Source organism: Triplophysa rosa, unplaced genomic scaffold (assembly GCF_024868665.1).
Source record: "Triplophysa rosa unplaced genomic scaffold, Trosa_1v2 scaffold74_ERROPOS1015064, whole genome shotgun sequence".
Lineage (NCBI taxonomy): Eukaryota > Metazoa > Chordata > Actinopteri > Cypriniformes > Nemacheilidae > Triplophysa > Triplophysa rosa.
Window position 1 is genome coordinate 55,208 of NW_026634763.1, and position 13,493 is coordinate 68,700.

Below are 13,493 nucleotides of genomic sequence, written 5' to 3' on the forward strand. Positions count from 1 at the left end.
CGGTGCGGGCTGGGGCGGGCCAAAAAATTCCATAAAACCCCAACCCGCGCATCACTAGCACATGATCCGTGCAGATCACAGATCATTCGCGATCCGTTTAACCATTATATAAGATGGGTTGAATTTGCAATAGCACTAATAAGTGTAATAAAGCAAACACACAATTGAAATGAACACTGTTTTTCAGGTGTTTCAACTGTGGTTATCAGGTACAGAAACTGAGTAAAGGAGTTAAATGTAAAATAACACTTCATAGTCTTCACAGTATAAATGAAATATAACGTCGCTGTCGGGCGGAAACCTCCTATGTCCAAGTTTGGTCAATTTCATATTTTTTCACAAATCGATGCTATTGGTCAGCCCCCATGTGGGTCTGTTATTTTTACAAATTATTAACCAATCTAAAGTGTTGAAAATAGCTTGAGAGCAAATCTCTTAACTCCATTGGACACATCAACTGTCTGAGAAGTCCCGTAACTCCACCTCTTCTTCACTCCGTGGGAGCTTCTCGGTATAACGTCTCCTGATTGAATTTTTTTAGACAATAACGAGTGAAAATAGTTAGGTTAGATACATTTGAGTAGGCCTGTTTTGTTAAAAATCGATAGCTGTAATGCTTCGGTGCAGAAGGAAGCCCGTGAGCCACGAAGGTAAGTTTGCGAGCAGATTCGGCTAATTTCCGCCTATTAGACAGCCTAGTCAGCTCATCGTTTTTTGTATTACATCACTTATAGTTCTTAAACCTTTAAATTAGAGTTTAGGAAGATGTATGTAACCACAGTCATTAGCTTTGGTTAACGATTGAAGCCTTTTCTCTTGTCAAGAGGCTCAACGCGACCGCCGACTTTATTTGCGTGCAGATTAATTTCCGCCTATATTAGACAGCCTGTTTAACGTTTTATTTTGGTATTGCATCACTCATAGATCTAACGTTAAAAATAGAGTTTAGGAAGATGTATGTAACCACAATCATTAGCTTTCACTAGCTCTTAAAGCCTCGTCTCTTGTCAAAAGGCTCAACGCGACCGCAGACTTTGATGAACACTGCTGGCAGCAGCGACATGTGTACCGTACCATTCTTATCAATGACAGCATAATCTCGTATCTCCCCGCTCCCAAGTTATAAACCTTGTATCTCCGATTAAACATGGTTTTGGGGAAATGTTGTGTTAATGTTGGTACATAACAGTATATGATAGCAATATAAGGTATAATACCAACTTTAACGATACAATGTTTAATAACTAAAAAAAAAGCAGTTTTTTAATTTACAGAAAAATAATGGTTTTGGAGATGCGAGGATTCCGCCCGACAGCGACGATATATTAAACCATATTAAAGTTAATCAGTCTGGTGCGTTGAGTGTGTTTTGTCTTTTTTGTGTATGTATTGTTGTTTGATGAGCAGTAAAACAGAGATGTTTATTCTGCTGCTGTCCCTTTAAGAGCTAGCGCGCATCGATCACATGTATTTTGTTTCCCTACAGTTTTCGTTCAAAGCAAACAATAATGGATTTATTAACATGATATAAAGCCTATTCGCTAAATAACGTTCAAAGCTCAGTAGTTGTTTAATAAAAATACCATAAAATAAATTAAATTGGTCCAACTTGCATCAGGAGTAGACTTTGAATTAGGGATGCACCGAATGTTCGGCCACCGAAAATGTTCGGCCGAATATAGCAAAAATGTGAATGGCCGAATAAATTTTACCGAACATGACTCGTGATACGATCAAGCAGCAACCAGCGGAGAGAGAGAGAGAGAGAGAGAGAGAGAGAGAGAAAGAGAGAGACGCGTGCGCGTTTTATTACTGCCGTGTGTGTAGCATTTTAAAGTGTCAGAGAAAGACACAGCACGGGACCTGCCGCACGGAAGTAAATTTCCGAATGAAAGCGTCTTACCGGTCGGTAACTTTACTTCAGACGGAAGCGGGCTGTCTGACAGTAGCCCCACTGCTCGCGACATCCTTTGGTCGCGTGCACACAGTCCCCTGTACTAAACAACTTGTCAAAGTATGTTCTGTGCACCTTCTGAGAGAACAGTGACAGTCAGCTTTTGTGGGCGGAGTTTGGAGGAGAGACGTGAACTGAAATGGTTGTCAGTCAGCATCAGTCAGAATTGCTTGCATTGGATGTTTTTTTTTCTCAAATCATTTTGCAATGTAGCCTATAATAATCCAACAGTTTTAGTTTATTCGTATTTTTAATTTATGGCCTAATGTGGAATGACACTTTTTAAAGAACTGTTTTGTTGTAGGGGTACAGAGTAACTTACATTACATTCTTTTAGCAGTCAGTTATAGGCCTATTTCATATTAAGTTGTATTGTATTTTATTGAAAAACAAGACAAATTATAAAAAGCACATTTTGACTATTCAGTTTGTGCAATAGTGAAAAAAATATCTTAATAAATAGAAGAAATGCAAAAAACCATGTTCGGTGTTTGGTATTATTCGGCCTTCGGCCAAGAATTTTCGTTTTGGTGCATCCCTACTTTGAATTTGAGCTTGCACATACAGAATGTACTCATCTTGTGATTGGTCCTCGACACAACGCTTCTCGTCCGGTGTGCGACTCCCTTAACTTACATGGCGCTTTGTTTGTTGCACTAAAAGCCCAAGCGTTAGATTGATTGATATCTCTGCCATAGTTAATCTAGCGTAGTGGTTCTCAACTCTGGCCCGCGAGATCCATTTTCCTGCCGAGTTTAGCCCCAACTCTGATATAAAACACCCGAACAAGCTAATCAGCGTCTTTAGGAATAGATGCGTTCAACTTAATGCGGCGTTGTGCAAATCTATCAGCGCATGACATTAGTGACGCGATAGCGATTCAAGTGCAGATTGCTCGGTACGCATTTGAATCGCTCTCGCGCTACTTTAATGCGATGTGCCAACCAATCTGCGCTGCCCAGCATTAAGTTGAGCGCGTCTGTTCCTGAAGTCACTGATGATTAGCCTCTTCAGGTGTTTTATCAGAGTTGGGGCGAAACTCTGCAGGAAAATGGATCTCGTGGGTCAGAGTTGAGAACCTCTGATCTAGTGTGTGTTGTAGCCTCCGTGTCTCTGATAAGCACGGCTCTTTCTTTAAGCTGGTGCACCGCTGGTGTAACTTTGCTTTCATGTTGTGCAAGTTGCAGCAGTTCCGTTCTGTGCAACATAAACACGCGGTGTAATGAAGCCTTCACAATTAATTAAACGTGACATTTGTAAGCGTGATTAATAGTGAAATTCGGTAATCGCTAGGGATGTAACGATTCCCTCAGCTCGCGGTGCGATTTAATCACGATTTCCCCCCTAACTTTTACCTTTTTAAGAAATATCAGCATATCCACACGTTTACAGAAAACAGCGGCCCCTGCTGTTCAAAACATGTACTGCGGTTTTTATAACGTCTCAACCGACTTGAATCGTCACATATTATAATCGATTTTCGTGTATGGTGTATCGTTACATTCCCTAGTAATAGCTTTACGTTGAGAACCAACTGATAATAAACAAAGGTCTTTTGATCCCCCTTTATAAACTATGATGACATTCGATTTGTATTAAATGTTGTAGGAGTTGTCAAGCTAGATGAGCTAAATATTACCTTTAAATTATAGCTAGAGCCTCAGAACATTTGGCGCAAACAATGCACATAAAATGACGGTATGTAGTCTATACAAGTCAACATAGACAGCATTTAGGGACTCATGATCTGTTCTGACCCGTGAACACCACATTTTGAATTTTTTTGTGTATTAGTCAATTTAACAAATTAATATTCATGAGTCATCCTATCATTTGCTTCTGGCAAGGTGTCTAATGTCACGTCACACGTTTCACATTAATGACGTGTGGGGGGATATGTGACCTCAAGGACACTGACTTGAATTTTTCTTTCTCTCGTTCAGGAACCATGAATTTGCAAGTTCTGCACCAAAAAGTCCTGGAGTGAGAACCGGTCTGTGATGATCTCAAGACGTGCTGCAAGAACATGAAATGCGTTGTCTTCAGTAAAAGACGCATCACGTGACGTGAACAGACCCCTACAGCGCTGAGACCACGGGTCCCTGTGCCTGCCAGAGCTACACAACTTTTTCCATGTGTTTAGTTCTTTCAGGTCCCTTTATGTCGAACCCAGAAGTGCTATAGGATTGTCTTCTCATGGCTCTGATTGGTCAGACGCTAGCAGCGGATTGCCTGTCTGCGTTTAGTGATCAAGTAATGAGGCCCGTATGTGGCCGGTCTGTACTGTGAGCTGGACTCACCTGCGGTCCCATCCGGAACGTTGTGCTCTGTCTTCGCCCTTCTGAGCATCAGAATGAGACATTGTGTCAGGACGGAGAAGAGCGTGTGATCTCTGGCAAGAGTTTAGCACTGGTCCATAAACATGAATGGAGGAAAAGAGAGAGATGAAGGAGAGGGCAAAGGGCAACTCGCCCAGGTGCCTATTGGCTGGCAGCGAAAGGTGGAGACCACAGGTGTCATTTATATCAGGTACGTACGTGCATCGCAATACATATGCCATACAACATCATTCATCAGCACCTTAGTCACCGTAATGGCAAATCGGACACCCAGCATTTCTTTCTTTCACTTTTCAGTTTTGTTTGACAGATTTACTGTATTTGATGTGTGTGTTGTGTAGTCCAAGCGGATCAGTGCTGGCCTGCCTTGATCAGGTGAAGTCTTACCTGCTGACTGATGGCACCTGTAAATGTGGGCTGGAATGTCCACTCATTCTCCCCAAGGTCAGTTCTGATGTGTTTTACCTTCAGACACCGCATGAACTGTGATATTAATGCAGCTATTCGAAACACTGAGCCTGCACGGTAACTGTGACACAATGATGGCCGATGTCTGTGTGCTCGGTGAGACTGATCACATATAAGTGCTGGGTGTAAGATGTAGGGATTTTCTGTTTTCTCAGGTTTTTAATTTTGATCCTGGTGCGGTGGTGAAGCTGAGGACTGCAGAAGATGTAAAGGCTGATGAAGATGTTACCAAGCTTTGCATTCATAAGAGGAAGCTTATTGCTGTGGCCACGCTGCACAAGAGCATGGAGCTGCCGCCTCCTTCCCTTACGCTCACCAGTCCTGGGGGCGGCACAAGTAAGAGAGCCATCATATCTGGTGACCGAACCTTAAGCACATGGGGCCAGATTCACTAACAGCTTGCGGCAGCGCAAGTGCCTCTTTTGGCTTGAAACACTACTGTCGATATTTACTGAAGGCATGCAGTTAAGATGAGCACTGAACACAGCTGACCTTGTTGCATTTGCATTTGTAGGAGCTTCCTCTTCAGACGCAAACTGTATGGGAAAGTTCCTTTTTCACGCTTTTTCACGGGTTCCAATCAGAATTAAAGATGTGTGTGTTTGGGGGGTTAGATGTACACCGAGGGGCCTGATATTGCCAGTGGGCTCCTGAATTTCTACAAGCTCCTGATGTTAAAGGCAGGGTGTCCGATTTCTCTTAGCCGTTGTTCATGTTCAAATCACCAAAACAAACACACCCCTACCCACATCTTTCGCTTTCGTCAGCGCTCGGCTCAGCTAATGTCCGTCCTGTGCACTGTGCACCTTACTGCTGATTGGCTACAAGGTTGTTTTGGTACTCGGCCCGACTCAGTTGTCTAAAGCGTAATTTCGGAAATCGGTTACCCCGCCTTTAAGTTAGTGTTTTACACCTGGCATATTAACCTACAAGGACTAACTTTCACTATACACAGGATGTAATGTTAAATGTCCACCGACTGAATGTCTTGAGAGGAATAACTACATTGTGTCTTCCATAGACCAAAGGGCGTCGCACACTGAACGCGCCACATCGTGACAGGCGAGCCATATCTCTTATTCAGAATTGGTTTGAATTAGGGCTGTCAACATTAACTCGTTAACACATGCGATTCATATTTTCAGATCAACACGTAAAAAATATTTTACGCAATTAACGTTGTTTTGTCATCCTTTGTGTAGCGTTGCTTTATATAATCACGCTTTTATTCACGTTAAGACCTTTTATTTATTTAATTGTGATTTGAAACAGTTGCTTCGATGTGTTCAGTATAGATAGACAGCTTCTAGCTTCTAGCTGTGGGACGGGGCAAAACGCAACACAGCGGTCCCGTCTGGTGTTTACGGTCACGGGCTAAAGGCTGCGTCAGTGAATCTCTGTCAGACAGCGCACCAGTATTAAGATCTTTCATGCTTGAATGTACAAAAACACACAAGATTATGCTAGAAAGCCCGTTTTGTCTGGCATTATCGTAACCACAGACTTCAACTTGTTAAATAAAATCTTAAATGAATGCAAAGAGTCAGATCTGTGTAGAGCGGCAGCTCTTAAAGGGGCCGCATTCTTAAACCTGCTGCTGTGACTCCTGTCATTAAAGGGGTCATATGGCGCAAACATGTGTTTTTCTGTGTCTTTGGTGTGTTATAAGTTGCCCATGCATGTATTAGACACTTAAAATTGCAGAAATGAAAGTGTGGGAACAAAAGATGCATTCTATGTTAAAGCGAATGCTCACCCAGACCTGCCTGAAACACCTCGTGTAACCACACCCCCACAAATCTACCTCAGTTGGTGGTGTGATTTGACTAAGACCGCCCAAATGTATACGCGTACCGTCAGTACAATTGAAGAGGAACCTGATGTTCCAAATATGGTAAGAGGCGTTACATTTCCCTCACACGCTTGCAGTATTCCACCAATCACTACGCACTGGTGAACTGGCCAATCACAGCACACCTCGCTTTTCAGAGCCATGAGCTTTGTAAAAAATCTGCGCGTTTCAGAGAGGCGGAGCAAAGAGGAGATACAAACATGCACGGTATGTGGAAAATACAGCGTTTTTCAACCTTAAATCATGTTTACACAATACATTACATCTAAAACAAACCATAATATTCCTTTTAGCCGTGTCATATGACCCCTTTAATGTTAATCAAGGAACAAAAGAAAAGAGCAGGGATGTGATTTTTCCGTATAAAACGGATTTCCGTATTTTTTGACCTCGCTGGGATCACCCGCGTAAATTGCATAAATCATCATCATGCACACGCTTGTTATAAACACAGAGCGGCCACTTCATTCAGAGCATAATTTTGTGAGTTATCTTTATGTAAGTTATCCAGAGAGTCCGTGAAAAATAGACGTCAAACACAGCTGTTTTGGTACTCAAAAAAGCGAGTGGTGTCATTTTTAATTACGTGGGGAACTGAACAATGTTTTGTAATGTTACAAAAAACCTGAGTCTGGAAGTTGAGACGTCTATATGATATGATTCAACTTTATCTATATACAGAGACTAAAATAGGCCATTCCGCGATTTAATGGCTTGAAACTATACAAATGGCCGATCTAATCTATGTCTACATACAAACGTGTTGAAGTCTCTACTGAATGCATACATTTAAACCGCAACATGAAGCGTTTGCAAATACCTTTATTACATGCGGATTTCTCGATTAATCCGGACAAACGCTGTATGAATGACATAGATGCGCCATCTAGAGGCCACAGTATTCTTTACCTTCTATTGCTGATAACAATAGGCCTAATATAAACTACTCAAAGGGTGCCATTTGTTATTGTGCCTATTTTATTAAATATTGTTTATTGTTTAGACTGTTAAACTAATAAACATTTGAACTGATATTATATAAATATATATTATATAAAATTTCCTGTCAGAATTGGGTAATTATAAGTTATAATAGAACAGTTGCCTGTTTTTAATCATGTAACATTTAATTTGTAACATTAAAGACTATTATTGGGGGGATTGGGGTTGGGTGAGGGTGCGTGCAGTCTTCCTTCTTTTTTTGTTCTTGGCTGATCACATGCCCGAAAGAGGAAATCAATGTGTTTTGTAGCTTTAATGAGAAATCTTCTGTATGTAATTTAGAATTAAGCATTAAAGACGGTAAAGTGTTTGAGAACTTCATTCAATTTCTGTATATTTCCTACCTGTTAGACATGAGAGCTCTCAGTTATACTGTACTACAGTGTTAAATGGCTATAATTCATGTTTAAATAAATGAAATAATAAGCAATTTAATAGAGACATCAGTTGCAGTACTAATATCAAAATGTTTCCTTTCACGTGTGTTTACGGCGGGATATTACTGATGTAGTCTGAGTAAGCTGGCAAAATATATGCTTTACATCCCGGACACGAGCGCACCTTCAGAGAGAACATCCAGCCTATGCTGGGATTTGCTGTCATATTTTGGAGAAAAGACGTTCGGGAATGAAAACGAAAGCATTAGCAGTAGGTCATGTACAGTACAGTATTTTAGTAATTGACTCTACACGCAATCCCGCCCCCCTTCGTTCCCTTTTGATATTTCCGACAAGCTTTCGGCATCAGCCATGCGCTCCCAGCGTAAATTTGTGCACTCTCTGGGGAAATAGTTAAGAATTTCAGGGAAAACGACATGCTGATTTCAGACAGAAAGGTCTGCAATATGCATTCGAGGGATACATTCGGGATTTGAGATAACTAACAATAATATACCTATATTTGCCTCCACACCAGCAGACAATAACATTACGTTAATTGTAAACTCGCGCGATGCATTAGGCTACTACTGTCACACAAATGGATGTATAGCTAAACTAATGTGGTGTATTAAGTGTTTATATTTACTCTGAAATTTGTAGTAATGACAATTTTAGAGAGATAGTAACTTCGGGCAGAGTTTTTGTCGGCCTTGATTCTTCTTTGTGAAAACGAAAGTGAACTTTTAGATATAAGTTCAGTACAGAAAAGAATAACAGTCCATCCGTGTCTTAATCTTTATTTGTGTTAAATTCAACAAACACAGAACAGCTGTTACTTTACGACTTAATTGATGAATTAAAACGTCTTTCCTTTAAAATGTCACTGTAAATGCTGCTCTCTGAAGGCTGAAGGTGCGCTCGCTCATCACATCACATCACATCAAGGGACGTAAAGCATATCTTGCCAGCTTACTCATACATGTAATATGCAAGTAATATATAAGTAAGTATTATTTTCCGCCTTAAAACACCACTTCCCAAACGCTTCCCTCTGTTATTCGTACATTAATGATTCCAACAATATTGTGTCTCTTATCTGTATTGGGTTAGTTGTGATGTGAACTCCGCTTTTCTCCTTCATTTATAATGATTTTTAATAGTTTAAAGGTCTTAACGTGTATTGTTATAGTGTGGACATCCATTAAAGCTGGGTATATATCTCTCTGTTTACTATCACATTAATTAAAAAGCTATTTTTTCATATTAATCACCAAAGCTCTACTACGGCAGGTTTGTCGGACAAAATCACGGGGGCACATAATATCGGCGTTATGATTGGTCAGATCGCTTGTCAATCAAACTGCTTGCGAAGGGTCAATCGGGAACAATGCAGCTCGTGAGCTTAAAATAAACATAATGTTATCGTCCGCTGGTGTGGATGCAAATATAGTTATAGTTACAGTTAACGTTATGGTTATCGTTATTATGTGAATGGCCCTTTAGTATAATTTAATTCTAAGGTACATTAAATGGTCAAAATAGTTATATCTTTGTCCATATACAACATTTAATTACAGTTAATATAGTTAAACTTCACAGATTTTAGTAGACTAAATATAATATAGATTTACACTATTAAAATCATTGCAATATTTAGTCAATTTAAACTAGCCTAAAGATAAAACAAAGCAGATGACTAAATTGCATTTTCATTAAAATGACTAAAAGTAAATCAAAAGTTGCTGTCAAAATGAACACTGGCTAATAGTGGATGGTTTTCTGTTAGTCATTTATTCATGGAAATATTGTAAAATGAGGTAAATTGTTGGGCACAAAACCTGTTTTATTGGTTATATTTATATCCATTTCCACTGTATATTTTAATAAAAATCTCACAAACCCATTGCATTTTCATCACAAACCTGCAGGGAAAAATCTTGTATTTGAGGGTCCGTCCTGAAGAACTATCATTGACACTGATTTTTTCTCCTTGCAGGCGTGACCTCCATAAATAACCCTAACCCAACTGCACAGTCCCGAGCAATAAGGAGTAAAACCCACGAGTCCGAATGTAAGAACCCATTTAAGGCGATGATGGCAGCAGGGCAGCGACACTTCTCTCCAGAGCTGTGCGGCCCACAGCAGCAGGACCTTTACGCTGGATACTCCAGGCAGAGGCTGAGCAGCAGTGAGCCAGGACCGAAGTCTCCGTTCCGCAGCGGACATGGAGGCATGTTGAGTCCGCCCTCGCAACCTTTCGGGGATGGGTCTTTGTCCCCTAGAACAGACATTATTGGTAGTCCTGACAGGTTTATGCGTAACAACCCTTGTGGCTTCCAAGGGACCAGCAGTCCCAGCGCTACCCACACCAACAGCCGCATCCCTTTGTCTTCTCCCGGCGTCATGATACACATCTCGCCTGCTGCACAGCAGTCGTCCTGCGTCATGGCGGGAAGGACTAACATGCCTCTGTCACCCCCGGTCCCTAACAAGAGTCCCGTCATGAAAAAGACGCTGTGCAACTACTCAGCCAGCTTGGACTCGAGCAGAACTGCGTTTCACCACAAGGCTTCGCCTGCTCCTGCCCCACCCCTGCCTCCACCCTGTGCCCTGCAAAATAAACAGGTTAGCTCTGAGAAGGACCCTCTTGGCATTCTGGATCCCATCCCCAATAAACCAAACCCCCCACCCCCCTTCCTGCCCAACTCCCACGCTCAGGTACCAATGATGAATGTAAACATCCCTCCAGCCATTGTCCCCTTGCCAAGCAACCTTCCCTTACCCACAGTTAAGCCAGGGCCGGTTGGCCATGGCGCTCACCTGCAGAGGACTCAGCATGTCACAGCCTCCTCCATCTCTTCGTCGCCCGTCACTTCCCCCGTGCACATGTCCGGGCTGGCTTTGGGTCGCATGGAAGCGTCTCCACAGCGATCCCGCTCCTCGTCCACCTCCTCCGAGCAAGGGAGCTTTGCTGTTCCCCCCTGCAGTAGCATGAAGGTTCCGCCGCGCTCGCCCAGGTCCTCCATGAATTCTCCTAGACCTGCTTTGCCTTCCAGCCCGTCTGGCAAGCCGGATAGTCTTCACCAGTACAAAGAGATGCCCAATCAGCTGTTGACAAGCATGAGCAGCTCCATGAGTGGTCAACACATCCTCATGTATTCCACCGCTTCAGGCAACAACACCCTGCAGAAGGAGAACCCAGGGCTTTTGGGCATGCCCCTAAACCAGATCATCAACCAACACAACGCTGCCTCTTTCCCCGCCAGCAGTCTCCTGTCAGCTGCTGCCAAAGCACAGCTAGCCAATCAAAACAAAGTAGGGGGAAATGGCACGGGAAGTGCAGCGAGTGCCGGGAGCGGTGGAGGGGCTGATGCCGGCAGAACTGTTGAAGGACACAGCGCTTTAAATCCTATGTTGCCGCCTAACTCTGCCATGATGATGCCGGGTAGCGAGGGGCAGAGTGGGCGTGCAGCCCTGCGGGACAAGCTTATCGCGCAGCAGCGGGACCCGCTCCGCAAGCGTAAGCTTCCTCCAAATGCTGGCAACCATGAGAGCAACTACTTTAACGTGCTAAAGACGGACGTGGGTGGTATGAGGGCACCCTGCCCTTCTGCCGAGCAAATGAGAAAAACATCCCGACTGCCCCCAACCACCTCAATGGCTCAGTTACTCCAATCTCTGAGCAACCACAGTTCTCACATGGCAAGAGGCCGAAACCCAGGCCTCGTAGGTCCCGGTCGAGTGCATTTTGTTGAGGGTGTCGTGCCCTCTGGAGCAGTCCATGCGAGCATGCAGGTGCAGCAACGGATGCATGGCCAGACAGAAGCGATGCTTTGCCCTGGTGTGGAATCTGTTCCCAGCCAGTTTCCAGGTGTGTTGAACCAGATGCAGGCTACGGCAATGGGGAACTGTGGGCCTATAAACCACAGCGGACAAGTTTCTCTTGGAAACCACGGGATGGGACACGTCAGCTCTCATTTTCAGCAGCACAGCCAGCCAAACATCAACTGCATGCTGCCTAGCAGCACTGATGCCTGCTGCTCGCAACCCATTGCTGACACAGGTAAGAAGAATATTGAGCAATTGATTGTTGATTGGCGCTTTCGTTATTTTGCACTTGTTGCAGTGGGTTTCTACTGGGGAATGTCCTCAGTGTTGTGTTTAGGAGAAATGGTCTGTATCGATCCCAATCCAAAATATCGGATATCGTGCAAAACAGTTCCACGAGCATAAACACATCCTCGCGAGTGCGCATTTATTCTCTGCGAGCGTGCAATCCTTTTCGAGAGCGCTTGCAACTGCTCAACACTTGTTCACTCGTCGAATTGACTTCTGAGACTTTGGAGGCGGGACAATGGCAGACTTCTCCGATCCTTTGATTACTCACTTTTAACATGCACTCACCTACAGTCTCCGGCCTGTATCTTACCCGTTGTACAGAAACGTCATCATTTGGCATAACATAATACTTTTTTTAAAACTTTGGCATCTTAAGAGGAAGTTGAAAATTAAATAGTTTGGAATGCGTACTCATAATTGCTTTTATATTGTTAATAATTTTCATGAAATTGTTATAAAATGAGCATTAATAAATGGCTACAACAGTATATCTCAAAGCACAAGTTATTATAAATTACAATATGATGTACTCTATAAAATTTAATTTTTATAATTATAATTAAAAATTAATGTTTTGCTTTATTTGTTTTGAAAATACTGAAACGGGTTACACCAGTAAGCATTACCGATTTTACTAGATAACTCAAATGAAAATACTACAGGAGACATTTAATTCTATTATTATAGTATTTTTTTTTTTAAATAGGTCATACATGAAATGAAAGTTTAACTATATTATATAGCATAATTTTCAAAATGTCACTTGTTAAAATACTAACACATAGCTAAGGCAAGGTAATACACTAATCATTAGGTAAGACAGGTAATCTGTAGGTGACTGCATGTAGGTGAGTGCATGTTAAAAGTTCCCAATCAAATGAGCGGAGACATCTGCCATTGTACCGCCTCCAGAGTATCAGAAGTCAACTCGACGAGCGAGTAAGCGTTGAGCAGTCGCGCGAGCATAGAGAGAATTGCGCGCACGCTTGTCAAAGCCTCTGCTCGCGGACTGCGTTTTTGCACGCGGAGCAGAAATGCGCTCTCACAAGGATTCTTTCCCGTGCGAGGATACTGTTCTGCATGCTCGCAGAGCAGAAATGCGCTCTCGCGAGGTTATGTTTACGCTCGTGGAACTGTTATGCATGCTAAAATCATGCGTGCGAGTTTTGGGTCTGAATAAATGCCATACATTTCTTCTGATTTATGTGTGCGCTGCACACATCAGACGCCCACGTGTGCACAGATGAGAACCAGGTTCTCTTCGCGCATTATTTGTCTTTAACTGTAAAATGCACACAAGATTATGTGACGAACACACAAGGTTCGTTTAAACACAGTTGGTTATGTCTAAAGTGAATGTAAACATAAAGTGGATGTGT

General features: G+C 42.5%; 1 protein-coding gene across 2 annotated transcripts in view; it reads left to right on the forward strand.

Moving 5' to 3' along the window:
• The window catches only part of LOC130551166 (methyl-CpG-binding domain protein 5-like), a 43,602-nt gene that overhangs the window by 13,887 nt on the left and 16,222 nt on the right, over positions 1–13,493 (forward strand). For both annotated transcript variants that reach the window (XR_008962544.1, XM_057328712.1), the window contains exons 2-5: positions 3,898–4,483; positions 4,635–4,737; positions 4,917–5,097; positions 9,992–12,058. Coding sequence is in view for 1 of the 2 variants with exons in the window: in XM_057328712.1 (XP_057184695.1) it covers positions 4,377–4,483; positions 4,635–4,737; positions 4,917–5,097; positions 9,992–12,058 (2,458 nt within the window). In the remaining variant the exon portion in view is untranslated. The remainder of the gene's footprint in view (positions 1–3,897; positions 4,484–4,634; positions 4,738–4,916; positions 5,098–9,991; positions 12,059–13,493) is intronic.